The sequence below is a fragment of the Cupressus sempervirens genome, chromosome 5, assembly GCF_028749045.1.
Source record: "Cupressus sempervirens isolate cs-2001-9-10 chromosome 5, ASM2874904v1, whole genome shotgun sequence".
Classification (NCBI taxonomy): domain Eukaryota; kingdom Viridiplantae; phylum Streptophyta; class Pinopsida; order Cupressales; family Cupressaceae; genus Cupressus; species Cupressus sempervirens.
In genome coordinates, this window is record NC_143122.1 from 891,668,972 (window position 1) to 891,696,168 (window position 27,197).

Below are 27,197 nucleotides of genomic sequence, written 5' to 3' on the forward strand. Positions count from 1 at the left end.
AATCGTGATGTATCTGGCCCTGCCTCCTAGCTGGATCTTTTCTTTTGGCTGGTGATTGGCTTTTTGTCACCCTGGTTACCCTTAGATTGGGGGGTGACTAGTTCTACATTTATTTATTGTACCTTTTGTTTATGCACTCATTGAAAACTTTAGGCTTGTACAAGGTTTCAAGCACCCTTCAAACCCTGTTTTAGTTAATCAAAAACATTATTTCATCACCCTAGGATAGTACTCTTTGGTTGATTGCTATTCTTATTGTGCTTATATTAATTCTTTTAATATAAGGTGTACAACCCCTCCCCACTACAGATTTGAACTTTTGACCTCTTACAAGAGCACAAGTTCTCTACCATCCACAATTGGCAAAGTATCAATTCATTTTTCACTTTTTGTATCATTCAAAGAATATGATATTAACATTATTTCATCATCCTAGGGCAAAAAATTTGGATTATTGTCATCCTTCATCTTTGCTCCAGGCCTTTAAATCTATTCATCTCAAGGTTTGATGAATGGAGAAACTAACCTTGCCTAGTTTTTGTGTGTGCGTGTCATCATTTACAATTTGATGAAGCAAATTATGTCATGCCCTTACACATCAACAACAATTATTTTAAGTGATTGTCACTGTTTTTGCACCAATAGACTCAACAAGACTTTGCATAAAAGCATGCAAATCAAAAGCCAACTTATGTTGTCAATCTTCAAATGTATAGCTATGGAAATAGCATGCAAATAAGCTCAAAATGTAAAATCATAAAGTTCACCCCACATGCAATATTCTGATATGTGCAGTTCTCTACCACTGAGTGGAACTTCGCTTCTTTGTGTAATGTGGAATACTATTGGTTATTGTCGTGACCGGCACTCATTGTATTCTCTAATAGCCACGGTGAATTGTAACTCCTTGCATGTGTGCCATACAGTGCCCATTGCTTATTTTATTGCACTTGAACTCCAAATTTAACATTAATCTAAATTGCAAAAAGTATAAAACATATAGTTACAATGAAAATTGACACCAATTGATTTAAACTTGAAAAGGATGCCATCCGTGTAGTCCAATGTGGTCTTCAGCTGACAAAGAACTACATATTTAACTTTGATCTACATTACACATTATATAACACCATAACGTTAAAATGCCAAAAATAATACAACGATTGATTTCAGCATAAAAGGTGCCACACATGCAGTAACATACAGCCATTCAATTTATCACCAGCTCCTGATTATGGTTTCATGAGTTATATGTTACAGCACATTGCATTTTTATGTTGTGAAATCCATTCTTTAATTTTTTGCGACTTTAATGTAATTTTGTACTACCAACCTCATGTGTCAGTCACCTTGTTTGACAATTTGATGACATAATTCTTTATGATACAAGTAAAGATCGAGCACATTTTCTGTATTACAGAAAAGTTAAATATGAGAAATGCCAAAATACATAATGTTCAGTAGAATCCAACTCCACTAAATAATGAGACATGCACTGATAGGCCATACAATTCACCTTCTATGTAAAATTATTTTGCGAGGCCCATTTAGATATAGCCTAAAATTTGATAAAATCTGGCGAATTTGCATGGCACCTGATGTAGATTCAGGTTTCTCAAAATTGACCTCAAGAAGGCAACTTCTAGAGGTGTATTAAAAAGATTAAATCATTAAGCAATTTTTTTCATATCTACTACAAAATTACATTGGCTTTACAACAAATAAAAGAATGCATAGATTGAGAGGACAAAATTAGAAAATTCTCTCTGCACTACGTCTCATGCCAAGCCAACTTCCTAAAAATACATTTGATATATTCCCGAATAAAATATTCTGGTCGGCCACAGTTAGGGGTCAGAACGATCTTGGTGCTTGAAACTTGAAATGCAGCAGACGACCTTAGACATAAAGCAAACATTGACAAATCAGGAGAATGTGTTGCTATAAAGGATTTCCCAAAACATGCACCAAGTTCTCCTATACACTAATGTACATACCAGGCATATCACTGAGAGAAGCAACAAAGATATGATACGATAATTCCAATTTTCTCCTCATGCTCATCATGAAATATCTATAGGGTACAAAGCAACACCGTTGCGAGCAGCTTGAATGCGACCCCATCTACCTAACCGAGGCTCCTGTTTAAGAAATTTCCAATTAGATAATTAGTGCTTGCTCTAACTGTTGATTTTAATGATTTATAAAACAACTTGAATTGTAATATATGAAGGAATCCGTACAGAATTCAAAATGAAAAGATATGCAGATGAATGTGAAAAATTGTACATTTAGCATTGGTTTGTAGCTATAAATCAACAAGCAAGGAAGCAAAAGTATAGGAGAAAATAGGATTTATTGAAACCAGAGCCCTCCCTTTCCCAAAGACATGTAACACCATATCCAGTACATTTAGTTTGGATATGTAATAACTTGTTAAATGTATTGGATGTAGTATCACCAAAAAAATCAAGCCATGAACTAATTAACAATAGTGCAATGCAGTCTTTTATAACAAGGTAAGCATTTAAGTAGGTACAATGAGCATAGATAAATCAAAAAAATCAGTCATAACTATGCTTGTGACCACCGATAATGCCAAAGCTTGAAATGTACAGAGTTCGGATAATTCCATGCAGGGTCTGGTGTAGGCAATTTTAGAGGAATGGAGACAAAAAGCTGCAGAACCAAAAACTCAGGTGAATGCTGCATTGGAATTACGATCTTACAGTTTCTATTTAAGCAAAATATTCAATGATAAACAGATATGATATATCTAAAAAATGTACAAAATGATAGACCAAACGCAATACTGGAGTGGAATCCTCCAAGTATTGTAACAACAAAATATACTCAACATTAAGAAAAAAAGGAGAACAGAATATAAATTTGATAATAGAGTGATGGCCTTAGACTACCTATAAATTCTACTACAAAATTAACATGTGAGATGAGCTGGCTACCCTCTTCCAAAACATGCCCACATACATCTTAAAGTATCAGTAATACATATATAAAGATATATTTAAGACCCATTAATGGAGTTTTGCATCCACTCTAATATCACCCCAACATCATTGCTTAAAGAGCCTTGACAAAGGCGGCATTCACTTAACACTTTGTGACAATCTTCCATCCCAAATCTTTGCACAGCCATGAGTACTACTCCCTTGCACTAATTACAAAAAACAAGTTGCAATGAAAGATGTCCCAATAGAAATGTGGTTAAATTAGCATATAAAGGTAGAATCATATAAAGCGATTGGGAAGCATGAAACTATTGGAAGTAACCTAGAACCCTAATAAAAACACTTATATATTGTATGTAGAACTTCACAGAGAATTATGTATCCTCTTTGCCATAAGTCACAACATGAATGAATGCATGTCTCAAGGTTCGCCTTTTTAAGCTTATTATTTGAGTCTGTAAGACATGATTAAACTCTCCTTTCGAAACAGTGCAACAACTTAAGGACAATGAATTAGTGAACAGTAACCAGCCAGGAAGAATGGCACACATTAAAGCAATTTAAGCATAAGAAGAAGTTTCGTGCAGTAAAACTGAAACACAAAATAGTAATGCGTAACAGAGGAGTATATGTCCGTCAATGGAAGGGTGGTTTTTAGGCCTTATTTCTAGATCTGAAATCCTTTGACCTCTTTGCCGTTTCAAATTTCTTGTAGTGTTACTTTTAATATTTTATTGATCTGTGTTAGTATTTCTTTATTTAGTTATTAAATTTTATTTTTATTTCTATTGAATTGACCCACAAATCAGTCAGCAACCTTGGTTAAAAGCCAGCAACAATTCTTTCCAGCCTTTAATCTGATAGAAACTTATCTTCAAAATCAGACACGGTAGCTGAATGCAGAACATTAATTGAACCTTTGTGCAGATGCACAAGGCAATTGCAAGCATTTCTATCATTGGTTAAAATGAAGCTTCTGTACAGTAATACTTACAAATGTTTAACAGGATAAACTCAACCTTAATGTGTATTGATTTCAGCATCTGTGTAATTAGTAGACACGTATTAAAGAGCTCAGGAAATATTGAACTCAACCGCAGTGTTTTCAGAATTACAAATTTTATGGTAAAATTGTCAGTGTAGCATAAAACTTCCAAAAGATTCTACAAAAAAAAATGGTTTGACGGTGAAATGTTTGCAAATTAATGATAGACTACTTAATTTGGTACAAGCAGTTCTATGTCTTGTCTGAGATGCATGAGTTGATTTCTAGCACCACAATGCACAACATGGAAAAAAATTATCCTGTTTTTTGAGACAATTTGGTATGTATTGCCATCTCACATCAGAGTTAGGCAGTGAAAATGTCTTAAGGTTGTTCGATCCCAGTGATCTCTGCCCTTTTTTTCTTCTGGCATTAGTACTAACCAGTAATTGCTATTGGTGTGTGATGGGTACGCCAAAGAGGAGTGGAAGGTGAAATGGGGAAAATTTTGGTCTATTTTTGACATACGTTTTTGATGTCCATGAGAGAGAGAGAGAGAGATACAGAGGTTGAGGAAGAGGAAGCTAGAGAGGGAGAGAAAGAGATGAGAGGAGAGATGAATGGGCAAAGAGACTAAGACATGTCTAGAAGTAGATGCAGATAGAGCGAGAGAGGAAAAGAGAGACAAATAGATAGATGTAGAGAGAGAGATAGAAAGAGAGAAGGGGAAAAGGGAGATAGAGAGGGAGAGGGAGAGCATAATGTTCCCTATTAGAACTTCACTTAATTTTCACTAGGACCCCTAAACGAGGTCTGGATTAATACCTTGGTTTAAAGCCCGCACCAAGTTAGTTATCAATAGCTAAACAAACACATAGTTCAACAATGTTCCAAAGAAAATTCTAATCATTATTATATAATCCTAATGTACACGAGATTTCCTTAAGGCTTTTTCAAAGAACCCATCCTCATTATGAAGCACCATGGGAGATCGTACAGGGCACATGGAACCTATCCATCAAGCCCAAGAGCGAGAAAGTGACAGCCACCATTCAACCTCCCTGCCCCACTCAGGGTTACCACTCTCAAATGGATCTTATACTACTTACAATCCCTATATGTACACTCCCCTCCATGATGGAATGGTAGATTAAGCTTATTGGAATCTTCATTATTAATTATACATTAGAAGCAATAGAATATCGGCACACATTCCCACTTCCCATCAAATGAACGTCCAATAACAAAAATTAGCCAATTGATATTGTAAACCATTCTTGCTTACTTTGAGTGGATACTCATACATTCCCATAGATGATCAGAAATCGTGACCTCTTGTATGGTTATAACTGTTATACAGGCGTGATTGGGCTATTTGCATTGTTTTGAATATTGGATTCATAATACATCTTTGATCCATTGTTGGCAGAATTCGTGATCAAGTTACCGATTCACAAAATGGGCAGCGTGATGGGCATTATATTTACCCCATGCTTGATTTGTTTCAAGGTCACTGTTTTAGCAAAATTATTCTAGAATCACAACTAAAAATGAGATCCATAAATATGATGCAATGGACAAATTTTATGGCATTTAATTGACAAATGTTGGAGTCCATTATGAATAGCCCTATGATCGACTATGCAAAGAACATTGGGAAGTAGGAGAAACACTTCTTTCTTATAATCCTTGGTTAATTTATGATGTAGATATTATTGGGTGGCTAGTGAGTTTCAAAGAAAAGCCCGACAAGAACGCCCAAAGTTATATTTTCTCCCGGCAGTTTATAAAGGCTTTGGAATAGCTGAGATAAGCAGAGGATCGGGCTCTTTCTTAAGTTCAAAAAAAATGCATGCAACTCCAATGCCGAGCTCCAGCTCTTACGGTCAATCTCCGAAGTTGCAAAAACAGAGGATTATGAGGCAAAATAGTGGTTGAATTGTCTATGCATGTGACTGTATCATGGTTACTCTAGAGAGAGCTCAAGAAATGGTGGTTGCTGCAATTGGAATGTCTGAAGCACATCATCAAACCATTCTGTTGTGACTTCTCTATTGGAACATTTCCCAGTTGGCTATACTGCACCGGTGGATTGGACTTCATGACACAGTGACAGATATTCACTGTGTCTTCAGTACCTTTGAAGAGAATGCCACATGTCATAAAAGAATGCTTATTGATTTTGAAGCCCAGGGGGATGCTGTTTTTCAGAGACTGTGGTCTTTATGACATGGCAATGCTATGATTTCCTTCTGCTCAAAACATTGCAGATCGTCATTATGTACAAGGTGACAATGTAAGGCCTATGGATACTCTACATGTTTTATTTGCTAACATTTATCAAGCAATTCATGAAATTGTGACGCTGAATGGAAAGACTGGGGCAGATCATACAAATTGCCAATGTCTGGTTGAACGATTGAAGCTTTTGAAGCCTCTGCTGGATGATGTTAAGGACTCAAAGACAGCTTTGACGGGATCAGTTGTCAGGGTATTTGAAGAACTATATTCTTCTTTGAAGAAGGCTCAGGAACTTATAGAAAGATGTAGTACAAAAGGGAGTCAAGTTTATAGGGTACTTTGCAGCCAGCAGAATATCACTAAATTTCAAGAAAAATCTTTGGATGTCTATCATGTCCTGAATTCCTTGCCTGTTCTCTACATACTCCAGACCAGTTACAACTTCAAGTTGAAATTTGTGCTGAGGAATTGCGCAGGTTAAGATACACTATCTCAAACATAATGCCATTATAGGAATCGACACAGTTGGTAAAGGAGAAGCTCCATGAATGGTTATTCAAGGTTAGGGCGCAACTTCTGCGGGAGATGCAGGATACAAGTTTTGAGTTTGTTCTTCAAGATATAAATAAGGCAAAGAAGGCAATGGATAAGGCTCCTTCTGGGAGTATTATCAAAGTTATTGAAAACATGCTAAATACTGGAAATCTCAATACTCAATCTGGTCTTGATCTTCAATAGAGTTCTGTAATGACTGTCATTGCAGAGAAGCTCAACTTTTTCCATTTTCTTTCACATTTCCGATCTTTTCACAGGGGAGCATAGTTTGCACAAATGCAACCAGTGCAGTGTGCAAGCTGCTTCTAGAGTCATGGGGCTTTATGTGTCTTGTGCACACACACCAGATGATCACACTCCAAACCGAAGTGTTAATAATGTTAACCTGATCACCTACAGGTCTGATAGTACATACCATAAATGTTCTTCTCAATATAATATATCTCTAAATTAGCATTTTATATAGGACTCTAAGGGCCAGAGACTTCTTAGGAAACAAGATTATAATTTTTAACCAAACTAACAATTAGTTTGTTAAGTGCTATTAATTATATCTTCATGAATCGCCGACTAGGAAGGAGTTTGATTAGTGCTCATTTAGGAAAGGTTATGTCCCTCTAAGGGACATATCCTTTAGAAAGGATATATAGTAGGTTGTAAATGCAGTTTATATGACACACAGTTACAGCAGTCTGCTCCTCCAAGCATTTTACATCCAGCGTATTCTAAATCAGAGATATTCTAATTCAATCAAGATCGATTGTAGAGTACTGGATCTGCATTTAGGATAAGTGTTAAATTCCTCAACAATCTGAATATTCATAATATTTTGAAGACCATTTCAGCAATTCAAGACTGAACTAATAGTCTGATCCAAAGAACAAAGAATTAGCAGAAACTTTACATGGTATCAGAGCCAAGTTATCGGTTCTAGGGCTCTGCAAAACTCAGTTATCAAACTTCATATATATTTAGTAGCTTTCTCCTATCTTCAGTGGCATACACAATCAGACTTGAGGACAAGTTTGATGGAAAAGAACACTTTGAAGCCTGGAAATTCAGAATCTTGATGATTCTTGAAGAGAACAATGTTAAACAATTCGTTCACGGAGCATCCAAACAACCCCCAGTTGAACCTCACAAATCTATATGGCGAAAAGAAAATAGAAAAGCTATTCAAATCATCTTGGATGGAGTTAAAAATGATATTGTACCTATGCTTACAAAACATCAAACTGCCTTTGATATGATGAACGTATTACAAAATGCATATGAAATAAAAAATGCAACCAGGGTTCTTGCACTAAAAAGGCAACTAAATCACATTCAAATAAAGAAAGGAGAATCGATAAATTCTTATTTCCTAAGAGTTGCCAGCATTAGAGATGAACTATCAAGCATAGGAACCATCATTAGTGACACAAAATTAATACTTATGGCTATACATGGATTGCCAGATTCATGGGAGACATTCGCACAAAGAATAAGTGCGAGAGATCAGCTTCTGGACTTTAACAAACTCAAGAAAAGTTGTCTTCAAGAGGAATCTAGAAAACTAAAGAAAAGAGGGAAACCAAAAATAGAAGATGAAGAACTTCACGTTCTTAATACAAACTCTTATAAGGGCAAGAAGAAGCATTTCAAGAAGAAAAAGGGAAATCAAAAAAATGTGAAGCCCAAGAAAGATCTATCTAAAATAAAGAGTTTCAAATGCGAAAAATTTGGACACTATAGATCTAATTGTCTTAAAAATTCCAAACAACAGGCAAATTGTACATATGTCACTAAAGAAGAAGATACTAATGATCCTGAGAACCGTGTTTTGTATTCCTCTCTATCAAATGAAATTTCAAATAAAGCATGGGTAATTGATAGTGGATCTTCTAGACATATAATGAGATACAAAGAAACTCTAGATTTTTTATCAGAGAAGGTTAATAGTGAAGCTAACATTGGTGATAACTCAGCACACCCCGTTGAAGGAATTGGAAATTGTACTTTGAAACTAAAATCAAGAAATACTCTTCTTCTTAAAGGTGTACTCTATGTACCAGGGATTAAAAGAAACCTAATCTCAATTACAGCACTTGAAGATGATGGACATAATGTTGCATTCATAGATGGCAAAGTATTAACTTGGGCTAATAACTCTTCTATCAAAAAAGCAAAGTTAATTGGTCAAAGAAAAGAATATTTGTATGAATTAAATACAGAATCTAGTCAATCCACTCAAGCCCTAGTCCATGAAGCTATAGATACAAATGAAATATGGCACAAAAGATTAGGGCATCTAAATTTTAAAACCTTATCAACTATGGAGAAGATGGTTACTGGATTACCCAAATTAAATAAAGACCATCCTAGTATTTGCAAAGGGCGTGCTCTGGGTAAAAGCACCAGAAGTCCCTTTCATGATAGTACTAGAAAAACAAATAATGTACTAGAATTAATTCATTCCAATTTATATGGACCTATGTCTATTCCTTCTCTTGGAGAATTTTGGTATTATATCTTGTTCATATATGACTTCTCTAGGAAAACATGGATTTACTTTTTAAAATGCAAGGAATTAGAAAAAATCCTACAAAGATTTAAAGAATTCAAAGCATTAACTAAAAAAATTTTAGGACATAAAATTAAAACCCTTAGAACTGATAACGGAGGAGAATATACCTCAGACTTGTTTAAAAGTTTTGTAACGAATCAGGAATTAAGAGGGAGTACATTGTTCCTTATAACCCAGAGCAAAACAGGGTAGCAGAAAGAAAGAATAGGACAATTATAGAAGCTGCTAGGGCTATGATTTTTGACCAAAATCTAGAATACTATCTTTGGGCAGAAGCCTCTTGTACTGCAAAACAGAAGCCCTCACTCCTATCTTTAAGATAAAATCCCTAAAAAAGTATTTACTAAAGTAAAACCCAATATAAGTCCTCTTAGAATTTTTGGACGTCCTGTATATATCCATATTCCAAAAGAAAATAGAACCAAGTTAGAACCCTCTGGGAGGAAAGGTATTTTTGTAGGGTATAGTGGAACTTCTAAAGCATATAGGATTTTCATACCTGGACAAAAAACTATTGAACTTAGCAGAGATGTAATCTTTGACGAAGATCTTGCATTCAAAAGAGTCATAAGTTCTGATGAACCTTCTTCTTTATCTATTTTTGAAAGAAATAGTGACTTTGGGTCCCAGAGGGAGAACTTAGAAGAAATCAAAGATGAAATTCAAAATATGAACCTTAAAGAAAATTCAAAGAAAAGACCACTTTGGGCCATTAAAACAATTGAAGCAGCCCAAGACTTTGTTGCACCTTCCGAAACAGTCAGAGAAAGCAAAAGACCTAGAAGATTCTCTGGTTATACAGCTAATATGAGTGACTTATCCAAAACAAAGCCAACCAATCCCTCTGATGCTATTAAACAGATAGCTTGGAAAAGAGCTATGACAGAAGAATACCAATCTATCATAAAAAATGATGTTTGGAAATTGTTCCAAGACCTAAAGGAAAACCTGTTGTTTCTTCTAAGTGGATATTTAGAATAAAGCATGTTGTTGACAGTAGTATTGAGAAGTATAAAGTCATATTTGTAGCCAGAGGATTTTCTCAGAAAGAAGGGATTGATTATGAAGAAACCTTTGCTCCTATTGCCAAATATACCTCCGTAAGAGCAGTCTTAGCAATTGCTGCATCAAAGGGATGGAAGGTACATCAGATGGATGTAAAAACAACATTCCTAAATGGAAAGATTTAAGAAGAAGTCTATCTAGAGTAACCGGAAGGATTTGAAACTCATGATCCTAACGCTTTTGTTTGCAAGCTCAAGAAAGCTCTTTATGGGCTTAAACAAGCTCTCAGGGCCTGGTATGAAATAATTGATAAATATCTCACTGGCTTAGGATTCTCCAAGAATGAAGCCGATTCAAACTTGTATTATAAAAGAGATAAAAATGATATGGTAATTCTGATATTGTATGTTGATGATTTATTAATCAAGGTGATGATCATCTTATAGATCAATGCAAGAAAGATCTAACTAGAGAATTTGAGATGAAAGACTTGGGGCTTCTCCATTACTTCCTAGGATTAGAAGTACGACAGTATTCTGACAGTATCATACTTAATCAAGGCAAGTACACATCAGACATTTTGAACAGATTTAGAATGTGGAATTGCAAGTCTATGTCTTCTGCAATGGAGACTAATTTACATAAACTTAAAGAAGCAGCAGCAGAATCACCTTCCATAGATTCTACTCTCTACATACAGATGATTGGATCACTTATGTACTTCGTAAATACAAGACCAGATATTTGCTATGCAGTTAATGCCTTAAATCAGTTTATGTGTGAACCAAAGGAGATTCACCTAGTTGCGATTAAACACACTATGAGATACTTACAAGGCACCCTTAATTTTGGACTCAAATATGAGAAAGTTGCTTTAGATTTGCATGGATTCACCGATTCAGATTGGAGTGGAAGTGTTAAAGACGGGAAAAGCACTTCAAGATGCTGTTTCAATTTAGGATCAACTCTAATATCTTGGATATGCGGAAAGCAGTCTTTAGTTGCTCAGAGCTCCATAGAAGCAGAATACCTTGCAACAGCAATGGCCTCTCATGAAGCAGTCTGGCTGAGGAAGTTACTTGTAGGATTATTAATTTACTTGGGCAAGCCATGAATCCTACGATTATTCATTGTGATAATCAGAGTTCCATCAAACTCTTAGTGAATCCAGTTTTCCATGACAGGTTTAACATATTGAAATTTCTTACCATTATGTAAGAGATATGATAGACAGGAATTCTGTAAAATTGGAATACATTTGTACTGCAAATCAGACAGCAAACATACTCACCAAACCTCTATCTAGAGTAAAGATAGAACATTTCGAGAGGAGACTTGGTATGGTTGAGTTGTAATCCATTTGTACTCTTTTGATTATTAATAAAATAATTTTATTTTTGTCAAGCTATCGACTGTTATGGCTCCACCATTTGTATTCATTATTTTAAGAGGTGACGATCTCTGAAAAATAATGGACACTTGTACAAAACATTATGAGAGATGACTATCTCTTAGATAATGTGTTAAACATAAGAGTTCTACTGTAAGATCTAGATGAGTTCAAGATCATATTGTGATGTAGACATTGCTATGTTTATGAGTCACAAATTGGATAAAGGGAGAATTTTCTTCTTCTCTGAGGTTATCCTATTTTTTGATAGATCTTAAACTCTGGATATTGTTGTGATACTAGTTTCTATGAAATCACAATTTGGATAAACGAAGAGATTACTCTTCAGATTTATCCTGTATAATATCACTAGTAGTAGTGATTTGTCATACCACAGGTTTAGTAATATGACTTTGTATCATGTGTTCTATGATACCATATACTAAGAAGAATCAAATAGATAGAGAGTATTAATTCTTCTGTATTGGTGTTGCTAGATATAATATCTCTCTATAGGATTATCAGTTTAAGAGGGAGTGTTAATAATGTTAACCTACAGGTTTGATAGTACAGACCATAAATGTTCTTCTCAGTATAATATATCTCTAAATTAGCATTTTATATATGACTCTAAGGGCCAGCGACTTCTTAGGAAACAAGATTATAATGTTTAACCAAACTAACAATTATTTTGTTAAGTGCTATTAATTATATCTTCATGAATCGCAGACTAGGAAGGAGTTTGATTAGTGCTCATTTAGGAAGGGTTATGTCCCTCTAAGGGACATACCCTTTAGAAAGGATATATAGTAGGTTGTAAATGCAATTTATAGGACACACAATTACAGCAGTCTGCTCCTCTAAGCATTTTACATCCAATGAATTCTAAATCAGAGATATTCTAATTCAATCAAGATCGATTGTAGAGTATTGGATCTACGTTTAAGATAAGTGTTAAATTCCTCAACAATTTGAATATTCATAATATTTAGAAGACCATTCTCAACAATTCAAGACTGAACTAAAAGTTTGATCGAAAGAACAAAGAATTAGCAGAAACTTTACACAAAGTGGGTTCAACTTTCCTAAATTTACCCTTGAATGGCAAAGGTACATCAAAAAATTAAAAATTATATCCATTTCCAGAAGTAAAGGGGATTAAAGGCAACATTTTGCATGAAGTATGGTATTGAGAATTAAAAAATTATAGTTCTCTCTAGGCCCAACAATATGCCAAGTGAGTATTGCTACTCAATTGAAAATATTTACACAAAGTTCTGAAAGGTGAAATTCACTGGACAGGAAACCTGGATATATATTTGCGATCTCAAGTGAAACTATATTCACCCAGATTAGCAATTTTTAATATCTATTTAGAGATTAAATCTTTTCATTAAAGGTGAAAATTATGTTCACGGGAGAGTTAACGTAAGTGTTAGCCATTTTTGCCTCCCATTCAACCCACCATCAATAACCGATCAGGGATATCTTCAATGGGCTATTTTCTTTTTGTGGGTTAACACATAATTAGGTTGGGGTTAACATTTTGTGTTAACTCAGTCTCTTCATGAACCAAATTGACTCGGTTCCTTCATCAATCGAGCTAGTTCAGTGTGTTCTTTGACCTAGTGAACTAGGTCGTCTCATTTGTCAAGTTGCAGGTTAACACACGTTTTCTGTCAGGGTTAACCATTTTCGCCATTTTAGAGAATGACTTTGCTCCTCTTTCCGAAATAAAAAAATTTGCTATTTCGGAAGGCTTACCCTTTTGCTTTCATGAAATCGCATGCTGCCTCCTCCACCGTGCAATTGGGAATGTGTTGACCAACTGATTCATGCCACATGGCAAATTCTTCTTATGTTGGGTTGCTTTTGATCCAATGGTTTTTGTATTTTTGCATAGCTGCCTTAGATCTGGACGCATCTTTTAAAATTTATGTATGCATCTCAGCCATCCATTTGTTATGAAGATCTTGATCTACAGTTGGGTTTTATTCACTTTTTGAGGAGATTTCTTGCAGCATTTGGGCCGTCTATTTCAGAATGAAGATCTACATCGAGGATTCATCTTTTTTGGGGCAAATCAGATTTATTCCACGCGGGTTAACTCTACAATTTTGCTGCAGGTTAACATTGCATGTTATCCCATCACGCGTTTTCTAACAGTGGTGTGAATTCATTTGTTGCGGCCATGACACATTACAAGGATTGTTCTTTAATGCTGAACTACATTCTTAGGCCTTGTTTGCACGACACCTTTGCATCTCCATGCCTCTTTATTGAATGTAATGATCAAATCTCATGGGATTTGATTTCTTATGGCTGGGTGCATTTGTTTTGCCCTTCTTGTCACTTCACTACAGCAAGCTGATTTTAAGATCAGATTTTACTCTGATATTCATTTATTGCTCTCTACAATTCAACTCCACTTAGGTTGGGGTTTGAACTCCATAGTTTAGATCCGAGTTATGCCTGCTCTATAAAGACAAGTTGTAAATACATTTTCTGGGTTCTTCTCTGTTCTTCTCTGGTTCATGACAGCAGCCTTGTGCACTGTTATTGTAACTGCAACTTTGCCTTCCATTAATAAAACTTGTCATTTTCTTACCTATTCTTACCATTTTGCTCTCTAGTGCATGTATTTGCCTTGTAGTGAATAGTTCCTTTCTGTTTTCTTGATTCATATGTTGTGTTAAGTCTATTAGTAATTGTTGCATAGTGAAATATCTTTCCTTTCAGCACTTCAATCAGTTCCAAACCTGCATGTGGTTCCTTTGACATAGAATAGAGTCAAGACTAGAGTATTCTGGATTTTCATTGTTGTGTAGTGCAGTCATAGGCAGAGCTGTGACCACACTACTATCTCGGTGCATCACCCCCTTTCCCTTTCTACATTCTCTTTCAGTTCTCCTTCTCCCTTTTCCTTCCCAGTTTTAGTTTAGGTGCATAATAGTAAGGAAGCCAGCCTTCTCCGAAGATTCAGCCTCAGAGCGCAAGTCGCACATTTGAAGGTTGTTTCCATGTTACACAAGGTCGCTTGAGGGTCATACCTCAAGCAAGGGTGCAAATTTTTTGTCAATAGTAAAGAAATTGGTAAAAATAAAATGATATTTCCTTACAGCAAAGGTAAACATAAGGGTCAGATATTTTAAAATAGGGAAAAGTGAGAAACCAATGAAGAGGGACCTTTTCAAGATTCAGTTGCAAAACTGAATAATGTTTTCAAGGGGAATCTGTTTATTGAAAAAGATGGGCCAGAAAAGGTTGCTTCTTTCTCGAAAGTCTGTAGGCTACAGGGAAGAGAAGATGGTTTTCGAAGTTCTGATTGTAACAGAGAGAAAGGGGAATTATATTTGTGTTTTCTGCAGCTAGATTTTAATGGCGGGGTTAAAAGTGATCCAGGGATCATTTTTGTTGTGTATTGAAAATTAAAGAGAAGTTTGTATCCTAGATGTTTTGGTCCAGATATTTACTTCTCTGATTGAAATAAATTAGTTGGTTGTTTGTTTCATGTTTTTTAATATTATCCTGTATCATCTTGTCAAGTAGATGTTTGCAATGTGAATCTGTTGGTTTATGTATACATGTTTTGCAGATAGAGATATTAAATTCCCTTTTGATTTCTCTGTAATAGGGAAGATTGAATATGTGATCTGTTGATCATTTGTTTATTTTTCTCTGAATCTTTCATGTAATCACATTCATTTCGTATTGGTGAATGAATCTCAGTTGCCTTCGTGTCTTCTAGTTAAAGAAATAATCAGTAACTAATTCGTTGAATATCTTTTAGGAGGGAGCTGTAGCTCTCAATTCAGAGGAAAGCTAGCAATTCCATGATAGTCTTTCCAACTGTTGGTTGAGTTTGTTCTTCTGTTAGGGCATTCTGAGTCTTTCTGTATCATTCATTTTGAAGGATAAATCTGTCAACCAACATATGGTATACCTTCTCCCGAATGTACTGTGACTGTTTCCAACTAATTGTTGGCCTTGATCGCTTGTCTTAATTAGGTGGTTGCTCTTAACTATGACTATCTCTAACATCTATTCACAACACAACTAGTAATATTCTTAATACATAATCGATTGCGTACTGCTGCTTGACAAAAATGTATCATCAATATCCATGGTCTGCTGTAGACGATGAACTACCATCACCACCTTCACTGGAGGAGAGTAACAGTTTTTTGGGTGGAATACATATATCTTCATTATCAATTTAAATATTTGTTTTTACTTTAGGTTATTGCGGGGCCATGACAGTCTGCCCTTCCCAATATTGCTTATCCTCGAGCAATCTCAAATTCAGACAATTGATGATCTTCTCTTTCCCATGTAGCATCTTCTATAGGCAGGCCTTTCTCCACTGAACCAATAATTTGGGAGTCTTATTCTTTTATCTTTTCTTCCCCATAGCTCGGAAGTCTTATTCTATAATCTTTTCTCCCGCATAGCAAGGAAGATTTCAAGTTTCAAAAATAAATTTGCCTTCGATGGAAACATGAAATATATTGTGGATTCTAATATTTCCAAACAATTCCAATTCCAAAGCTATCACATCTCTCTAATAATCTTGTATTATCCGAAAAATCGAGCTTCCACTCCACTAGCCTTGATTGAAAATTATTTGTGGTTGTAACCTAGGATACCAATGTAGGCATTGTAGGCTTCCGTCCACATTTGGATGCCTGTGGGTGGCATCCGGGAAATTCCAGTCACATCCACGTGAGTCAGCCCAGAAAAACAAAAAAACAATGACTTTTCACTTTTACAAGAAAATTAAAACATGTACGTTTTAGCACTTTAATAACATTTTATATGCCAAACCCTAAAACGGCCCTAATAGAGGCCTTTCAACCATTCAACTATCATTTTGTTGCAGCTGGGTTTGCTCTTCTCATTTGGCTTCCATTTTGGCCTTTTGAAGGCAACTTAATTATATTTTCAAAGAGGAATGATCGTAGGGCGAGAGTTGACTTCCACAAGTTCATTAAAACACAAAGAGGTAAGCATTTTATCCTATTCTTGAGTGTCTCAATGAAATTTTTTGAGATTTTGATGAATCTTTGGAAGTTTGTGAAGAAATCTTCCATGTTTGTTTCAATTTATTTTTTCTAAAGAAATTTAGAAACAGGTTTAGGTATCTATTCGAATGGTTTTGTATCATTGTTTTTTACTTGTATGCTTGATAATTGATATTCATAGTTTTTTTATTTATTTAAATTTATTTAATTTCTTATTATAGAAAGAAACTACATTGTATTGTGCAAGAATGGTTGCCACCGGTAGTTAGGGCCACTAGTAGTCAAAGTTCAGTGGGAGGGAGGGCAAGGTCAGAGTTCAATGGCAAGGGAAGGAGGGGATAATTTCAAAATTAATTTAGGGTCTCCTCTATGAAGACATGCAACAAGAATATCACAGGTTTCAAGTGGTGGCTCCTATAGTTGGAGTTGTAGTTATTATCAAAGTAACAAAAGAAAGCCTTTTAATAGCTCTTATTCCCGAGTAAAACTTCATTTTATGGGCCCAGTAGGTAGAGCTTTTGGAATATGCAAAGGTGCAGAGGGGAAGGGGTTGTTTGATGCACAGATAGCTTCGTTCATAAAAGAACAAGAAGTTGTCGATCGTTTGGTTAAAAGATCAAAAAAAAGTTATTATCAACCTCCTTCCTCAAAAATGAACAAAATGCAATCACCCATTGAACCGGAACCAATTGTATCCTCCAAACATTCATTCATGCAAGTACTTGTACTGGGAGAGGAGGAAGAAGTAGAAAATAGTGCATCAGCCCAAAAAAGAGGCCCATCGCACTCTACATTTAAAATGAAGGAAAGAGACCACGCTAATGAAGCCATTGCACGTTGCCTCTATGCTAATGGCCTTGCGTTCAACCTGGTAAGATCACCACATTGGAAGGAAATGGAAAGAGTCATCAAAGAAGCACCAAATGATTACACAAGTCCTGGGTATGAAAAGGTGTGTACCATACTCTTGCAAAAGGAGAGAGTTTCTATAGAGAAAGAACTTCAACCCATTAGAAGTGCTTGGAAAACTTTGGGTGTGACAATTATGTTTGATGGTTGGGAAGATACAAGAAACAGGTCATTAATTAATGTGATTGCAGTGTCCCCCAAACGAGAAATGTTTCTAAAGGCAATTGATTGTTAGATGGAGGTGAAGGATTCAAAATTCATCTCTAATATTTTCATTAAGGCCATAGATATGGTGGGTAGTGAGAATATGGTCCAAGTTGTTACAAACAGTGCCAAAAATTGTAGGGGAGTTGGTGCTTTGGTTGAGGGTCGGTATAACCATATTTTTTGGACACCATGCACTATACACTCCCTCAACTTGATCATGCAAGAGATTGGCACTCAAATAGATTAGGTGAAGCAAATATACAAAAAGGGAGAGGACACACAAATGTTTGGAAAAAAATCACAATCCATTTTTAGAACGTACTCAAAATTGGAGTTGCTGAAGGTAAATTAATTTTTTGTAATTATTAAATTTCATGGATTTGCAATTTAGTTAATATTTACACTTTTATTGTCAATTGACATATTGTTCACTTGCTTAGGTTGTTAAGACCCGTTTTGCATCTCATACTATTGTTATGAGACGACTTCTTAAGGTGCAAGACCCTTTGAGCCAAATGGTCATTTGTCCTCAATGGGGTATGTGGAAGGCTTCAAATACAGAAAGAGCCCTAAAGATTAGGGGTATGATCTTGGATGATTGTTGGTGGACTCGTGTGCAATACGTACTAGATATCACCGAGCCCATCATGACTATGCTTCACTTTGCTGATACAGATACACCTTGCTTGGCAGATGTGTACAATGGCATGGACACCATGATTGAGATGGTAAAACATTCTATACAAGCACATGAGAGTGACCCTACAGAATGTCAAGCCTTATGCATTAAAGCAGAAGCAGTAATTCTTCATCATTGGGAGAAGATGACTACCCCATTGCACCCCCTTGCATATGCTTTATCTCTCAGGTATTATAGTGAGGCGATACTTTCAATGCCAGATAGAATTGCACCATATGGTGATGAAGAGTTTGCTAATGGGTGCTCCAAAGCTTTTGCAAGAATCTTCCAAGATGATGAGATGCATGAAAAGGTGAGGCTAGAGTTTAACTATTTGCTTTCGGAGCAACACTTACTCCATTTCCAATTAAGGACCAAAATGAAATGGGAGCAATCACATGGTGGTACATGTATGATCAACCATACCAACATCTACAACATCTTGCAATCAAAATCATCTCACAAGTAAGTTTTGATTTTTTTTTTTAGAATACAACTTGTATTCTACAATCTAGTGTTTAACATCTATCATATTGTCATTTGCTTTTCGTTTGTATGTTTAAAAATTAATTTTGTGAACACAATGTGAGTTGTGAATTCTTATGCTGCTGAAAGGAATTGGGCTACATACTCTTATATCCATTCAGTGAAGCACAACCAATTGGGGTCAAAGAAAGCTGAGGACTTGGTCTACATTCATACCAGCTTGCATCTTTTGTCACATAAGGATGATGAATACTTGGATGGGGCAGCCAAAATTTGGGATGTACTCCCTCAGTGTGCAAACTTGGATGCAACACTTCATGATCTTACTAAGATGGTGGATGATGGTGATGATAGGTCTATGACACAGGGTGCATCTAGTGCAAGTGGAACCATTCTTGGTTCAAATGATACGGAGCTTGCAAATGTTGGAGATGAGGAGGATCCAAAATTTTTTGAGAATCCTTATGATTCTGATTAGTGAACATTGAATCGTGAACTATGTTTTTGATTTTGTAGTTTGGACATGGAGTCTAGAAAATGAATAACTGTGGCTATGAAGTTAAATTTGAAGTTTGAACTATTTAATTGACATATAAATAATCTTGAATCTTGATCAATGGTAAAGCATCATACGATACTATCAAATGATGTATGTTTGTATATTTCTATGTTTCTAACTCTAAGTTCTTGTATTTATAAATTTCTTAAATTCTTTGCATATTTATTAATATGCAAAGAATTTAAACACATCCGTACCCAAAAAAATCCTACATCCTATATCCGCATCTGAATCGATAACTTAGGTTGTAACCATAAGAAAGCCAAACCTCCAACTTCAAGCGTTCTCTCAATGCAATTCCAATTGGTATAGATCTTTTGTTAGTTCCAGGCACGATGCTAGATGCCCTTGAGAGTCTTCGCAATATCCATATTCTGTTGTGCAAAGTCCTTGGCCCTTGGTACTCAACTTTCTTGGATGAACAATGACATGTGGTTGGAGGTATTATAACAATGATCACCAAGGTGCAACCATCTTGTCCATTCATTTTCTTGTCTAGAGACATAGTTCCTCAAGTATCCTTGTATCACTTGTTTACAATCTTTGTTTGTACATCTATTTGGGGATGGTAGCTTGTATTGGGTGTAAGTTTAGTCCCTATTAAATGGAAGAGAACTTACCAAGATAGGCTCAGGAACTATCTTTACCACTGATAACTTGCAAGCTCGTGCGGTTAGAAGTTTCAACTATTTGCAGAGCTTGACAATCCACCACTACATACATACAATCCTTTCCTTCAACCTTGAGTAACCAGATTATGAATTCCATAAAGATAATTCCCATTTTTCATTTGGATTGGATGAAGGTTGTAGGAACATGACTGGATGACTTTCTTCTTGTCATAGATGGAGTACCAATTTGAAAGAACGTAAAATCAAGGATGGCTATGAAAGAACATAAAATTAAGGATGGCTAAGACAGGGCATAAGCTCCTATACCTCTTTTAATTTCTTAGAAGCCTATTGAGTCGCTTATTCCATACAAAAGCGCCCTTTTTAGTTAAGCCTGTGAGTGGAGTGGCCAGTTCAAAAAATCCATTTACAAACCATCAATAATAATTGCATATTCCCACAAATCCCCATAAATGTGTTAGGGTTCTTAGTTGACCATTTATTGATGGCTTTAATTTTATCCTCATCGACACTCACTCCACGTGCATTGATTTGATGACTACGGTACAAAATCTCCTCTAGCCCATATTCAAATCTGCAAGTCTTGGTGTATAGGGGTTCTTGTCACAAAATGCTTAGAACTCGCTTAATATAATTCCTATGTTCCCCAGGGATGCATACCCGGCCTAAAACCCGACATTTCGAGGACAGGAACGTCCTAGGGACAAGGGGGACAAGTAGGGGACGTCCCCTAGCCGTCCCCAAAAAGTGAAAAAATGTAGGGGACATCTCGAAAACTTGGGGACGCTAGAGGGAAAAAATGGGGGACGGCCAGCTGTACCCAGTACGAAAAGGGAACATCCAAACGTTCCCTTTCCGAACATTCCCTTTCCGTACTGGGTATGGCTGGCCGTCCCTCTTTTTTGTTTACATAAAATTTAAAAAGTTTTAACATAAAAAAATATTTTAAAGCCTCCAACTTGGTCGGCTAGGTTGGCCCCACCCGTCCAAATGCCCTAAAAGGCAATAGAGGCAAAATAGGAGCACCAAGCTGCTTCATTTTTCTATGTTTTGTTTTTTAAGTTTAAAAAAAACATGATTATGATACATTGATACTTATTACTTTATGTTAGCCCTCTACCCTTTGGGCCTATAGCTTTGGGCATATTTTGATTTTGATTTTCAGATTTATCATGTTTATCATTATGACATTTTGATATTGACAATTGTTAATGTTTATTGTTCAGTGTTCACTGATATTGTTATGCATTTTGACAATTGGGTACTAAAATCGGATATTATTTCCTAGATGGCATTCAAATGTTGTATGTTATGGTTCTATAATGTTTAAATGACATGCTCATATGAATGATGTGTATATTTGCAAATTTCAACATATATTTTAAATTTTTTCTATATATATATATATATATATATATAGCTGTCCCCGTTTGCCATCCCCCCCATCCCCAAAATCACCATAAAAATTTGCCGTCCTGAAAACCCATCCTGCCATCGAACACCGTCCCCGTACAGGAAACTTAGGGGAACATAGTATAAATCATATGTTCTTTGCATGTCCTATTGTAATGAAGGATATTATCGGAGATCAATAGAAACCTCCTTAGTTGTTTCCTCAATATATTATTCGTGCACAATTCAAATGTTGCAGGGGCATTGGTCAAGCCAAAGGGTAGGACCAAAAATTCAAGTGTCCAACCTAAAAGTCGTCTTGGGAATATCTTCTTTTCTCATTTTTATTTGATGGTACCTAGACCTTAAATCGATCTTGGAAAAATATTTTGATTTGTGTAATTCATTAATTAATCTGTTAATTCTTGGGATAAAGTAGGGGAGTTTTTCTTGTCTTTTTGTTTTAACACCCTTTTATTTATGCACATCTTCATAGTGCCATTGACTTTCTCAACTAGCACCAGGATGGATGCAAAAGGTTCAAATCTTCTCTTTGGGGGTAGTCCTAGAGGAATATCACCAAATACCTTCCTATGTTCTTTTTACATGGGTTGGATATCAATGTGAACTATCTTCCCTTGGGAAAAAGTCTTGTTAATAGTCATACATTGCACAAACCATGTTAATAGTCCCTCACTGGATTTGCGACATGGTTTAACAACCTCATGTGTCTTCAATAAGTCTAGTAGTTTGTATCAGGCATTGACAAGTCGATCACTTGGTGCAACGGCACCCCTAGCAGTTAACAAGTGATATCAGAACTTGGTCACAAGTTTGAATCCTTGCAGGTCGCAATGAGCAATGTTGGGAGGGGGATTACTAGCAATTTCATACATGTGCTTGCAACGATAATTTGATAGGTGCTCAATAATAAAATTATTTTTTAAAACACAATCTTACGTGAACAAATTAGATTATTAATAATTTTTAATTTAAATAACATAAAATTTTACTAAAATCTTTTAAATAGATAAATAATTATTATTTATTTAAATTCAATTTATCAAATATGAAGGCAAGAGCCTACAACATAACGGTCAATTGTGAGCCTCTTAATTGGGAGGTTTTGGGTTCAAATCTACTCAAGCTTAACTAATAATAAAAAATCTTTAACCACAAATAATAATAATTAACCGATAAATTTTTTGTAATCAAATATGAAAAAAAATTAAAATTAAAAAAAATCAAAAAATCTATTATGAAAAATTAATAAGAGAAATAAAAAAATAATAATATGAAAAACTAACATCTCTAACAAATATTCTATTGACTAAATAAAATATAGAAACTAAAAAAACTACACTAATATAAATATAATTTAAAAACTAAAATCAAAATCAATTTTAAAAATCAAAAGCTAAATAAATAGAGATCACAACATGAGCTAATGTGGAGATCACAAGTAATTATTTTTAAAATAAATAGGAAAAGAAAAACAATAGTTAAAAATGGAGATTTAAAATATAATCTTCTGTGAACAAATTAGATTATTAATAATTTTCAATTTAAATAACATAATATGTATTAAAAATCTTTTAAATAGATTAATAAATATTATTTATTTAAATTCAATTTATCAAATATGAAAAAAAATCATTTAAAAAAACCCCTTCAAAAAATCTATTATGAAAAATTAATAAAAGGAATACAAAAAAATAATATGAAAAAATAGCAACATCTCTAACAAATATTTTATTGACTAAATAAATTATAGAAACTTAAAAATAATATTTAAAGAAAAAAATAAACTAATATAAAAAACAAAATAAAATAATTTAAAAGCTAAAACCGAAATCAATTTTGAAAATCAAAAGTTAAATACATAGAGATCACAACATGAGCTAATGTGAGATCACAAGTAATTTTTTTTTTTAAATATATAGAAAAAGAAAAATGATATTTAAAAGTGGATACAACAACTAATAGATATCTAAACAAGAGTAAAAAGTGGAGTGAGATAAAAACTGGTCGGTAAATAATTAACGGGAAATATCTACAATTTTTTGGCTAAACTGACAACTTTTTAGTCAAAAATTTAATTTCTGGGAACAAAGTTCCCACAAATAGCCTATCAGCTAAATTAGCAATAGGCCAACATCCCTCACTGGATTCGCGACATGGTTTGACTGACTTATGTGTCTTTTATAAGTCTAGTGGTTGTATCAGGTATACATAGGTCGATCTTTTGGTACAACCCTAGTGGTTAACAAACCACTCTTCTTCCTTTGAGATGAGACTACTTTTGGTAACTACTACTCCATTATGTTGGAAACAAATCTCCAAATTTGGAAGGTCAAAAATGAAACATCCCAAGGAGTGTATCCGAGTACCTAATCTGTCATTGGCATCTAATGTTACACGGAAATCCTCTTTGATGGGGTGTTTTCCTGGGGTAATTTCTAGTCAGGGAATTATCTTGGTAAGTTGACCCATTGTAAAATCATTGAAGTCCTTATCTCCAATTTCAATTTTGCAACTAAATCTTTATTGATCAGGTTGTAGAATGCCCCACTATCCAAGATCTGGAGGCTTGTGAGATGGTGGCTAAGTTCCCATGATCTTCCCTTCTTCACCCCATCTTCATTTGCTAGGGTCTTCTTTCCCTCCTTTCTATGTTACTTTGCCAAATAATGCTTCCATATAGTATGCTTGACTTTCCTTTCCACACAATTGCCTAGTATCGATTCTTATTGGTAGCTAAACACAAATTTTGATCTTCTCATTGTCTTTTACAAATGTATCCTACTTCCCTTTCTTCCTTGCACTTAAAACACAATTTGTTTTTCATAGACTCTTTCCTTTCTTTGTAAGGCATCAATGTTTTTTCCATTTGTCTTTATAAAAACTAAAAGGTTTAGGAGATTTTGAGTCTTTGTATGGTTCTTGTCCTTTGTAAGCATGATGACTACATTAAGTTCTTTTTGAATAGCATAGTTAACAGGTGTAGGCTTAAGTGCACTTACCAAGCTCCGAATACAATCTTTTAACTTTGGACAAATAGCTAGGTCAGTCTTCTATGAGATACTTTTGGTACTATTATCAAAAGGCACAAAGAAGGGTTGTGACCCAATTCTTATGAAAGGAGGTGACTCTTTCACCAATGAAGTATAAATGAGAAATTGTTTCAAGCATTCAATGTTCGATCATTAGAACAAAATAAAATAATTTAAAAGCTAAAACCAAAATCAATTTTGAGAATCAAAAATTAAATAAATAGAGATCACAACATGAACTAATATGAGATCACAAGTAATAGTTTTTTTTTTAAAATATATAGAAAAAGAAAAACAATATTTAAAAGTGGATATAACAACTAATAAATATCAAAACAAGAGTTAAAAGTGGAGTGAGATAAAAACTGGTCGATAATAATTAATGGGAAAGATTTACAATTTTTCGGCCAAACTGACAACTTTTTCGTCAAAAATTTAATTTCTGGGAACAAAGTTCCTACAAATAGCCTATCGGCTAAATTAGCAATAGGCCAACATCCCTCACTGGATTCGCAACATGGTTTAACTGACTCATGTGTCTTCTATAAGTCTAGTGGTTGTATCGGGTATTCGCAGGTCGACCTTTTGGTACAACCCTAGTGGTTAAAAAACCACTCTTCTTCATTTGAGATGAGACTACTTTTGGTGATCTATCAAGTAACCCTCTCAAAGTGACTACTACTCCATTATGTTGGAAAAATATCTCCAAATTTGGAAGGTCAAAAATGAAGCATCCCAAGGAGCGTATCCGAGTACCCAATCTCTCACTGGCATCTAATGTTACACGGAAATCCTCTTCGCTAGGGTGTTTCCCTGGAGTAATTTCTACTCAGGGAATTATCTTGGTAAATTGACCCATTGTAAAACCATTGAAGTCCTTAATCTCCAATTTCAATTTTGCAACTAAGTCTTTGTTGATCAAGTTGTAGAATGCCCCACTACCCAAGATCTGGAGGCTTGTGAGATGGTGGCTAAGTTCCCATGATCTTCCCTTCTTCACCCCATCTTCATTTGCTAGGGTTTTCTTTCCCTCCTTTCTATACTACTTTGCCAAATAATGCTTCCATACAGCATGCTCGACTTTCCTTTCCACACGTGCCTAGTATCAATTGTTATTGGTAGCTAAAATACAAATTTTGGTCTTCGCATTGTCTTTTACAAATATATCCTATTCCCTTTCTTCCTTGCACTTAAAACACAATTTGTTTTTCATAGACTCTTTCCTTTCTTTGTAAGGCATCAATGGTTTTTTCATTTGTCTTTATAAAAACTAAAAGGCTTAGGAGATTTTGAGTCTTTGTACAGTTCTTGTCCTTCGTAAGCATGATGACTACATTAAGTTCTTTTTGAATTGCATCGTTAACAGGTGTAGGGTTGAGTGCACTTACCAAGCCCCAAATACAATCTTCTAACCTTGGATAAATAGCTAGGTCAGTTTTCTATTAGATACTTTTGGTACTATTATCAAAAGGCACAAAGAAGGGTTGTGACCCAATTCTTATGAAAGGAGGTGACTCTTTCACCAATGAAGTATAAATGAGAAATCGTTTCAAGCATTCAATGTTCAATCATCACTCCAAAATCCAACAAAACAAATCCTCCATTCATCCATCAATCAACAATCCCTAAAGAAATCAAGCAAACAAACAATCAGTTAGGTCAATCAAATCATCATCAATCATCACTTCATCTTGTGAATAAGATAAAAACAATCCAGCAATCAACCATCACTTTACTAAATCAACAATCTTAGATCATCATCCACCAATACCTCAAATCAACAAATCAAAGGAATTCATTCAATCAATCATCACAGACATCAATTTGGAAATACAAATAGAGAGCAGCAACTTGTGTGTGTGCGTGCGTGCATAGGGGTGTGTGAGTGTGTGTGTGTGTACTTGTTACATCTGTTTGAGAATAAATCTATTAATTCATCAAGAGATATTTTGCTGGCAATGATAAAGAAATTTCCTTTAGGAACATATTTTGAAGTTCATGAGACCCAAGCATGCCCACCAAGATGACTGTTATGCTTGTAGGCCAAAGGCATTAAGTGCCCCTAAGTTTGAGGCCCCATCAAGTATGCCACTCTAAGATGGTTGGAGCCATTCTCATGGGTTGAGGCGAGTTGCATGCCCCCAAGTCAGAACAAGGACAGCAACCTCCAGGGTGGACTGAGGGATGGAGGAGACCTTACGCTTGTCATACATATGGACCAAGGGCATTGAGTGCCCTTGGGCTTGAGAGTCTTATCAAGTAGGCCACCTGGGATGGATGGATGTGAGCTGCGCGCATGCTCTCAAAATACAAAAACAATTATCCTTGGGATTGCAGTATGCAAGCTATTCCTAATACATTCCTAATATGATTAAATATTGGAATATAATTGCTCAAAATGAAATTGATGTGGAATTAGATATTAATATGGATTTATGTAATTAAAAAGCTATTATGGATTATTAATATTTATTGTAGTAATATAAGTTTCTAGTGACTATTGACAAGTGCAGATCCTAAACCAAAAATAATTCCAATTAGGATCTTT

The 27,197-nt window shown here is 35.1% G+C and overlaps 1 protein-coding gene across 1 annotated transcript in view; it reads right to left on the reverse strand.

Moving 5' to 3' along the window:
* Positions 1-1,374: 1,374 nt before the first annotated feature.
* The window catches only part of LOC149558792 (U3 snoRNP-associated protein-like EMB2271), a 54,277-nt gene continuing 28,454 nt past the window's right edge, over positions 1,375-27,197 (reverse strand). Inside the window, exon 7 of the mRNA XM_089832854.1 lies at positions 1,375-2,141. Coding sequence (XP_089688980.1) covers positions 2,064-2,141 — 78 coding nt within the window. The 3' untranslated portion in view covers positions 1,375-2,063. The remainder of the gene's footprint in view (positions 2,142-27,197) is intronic.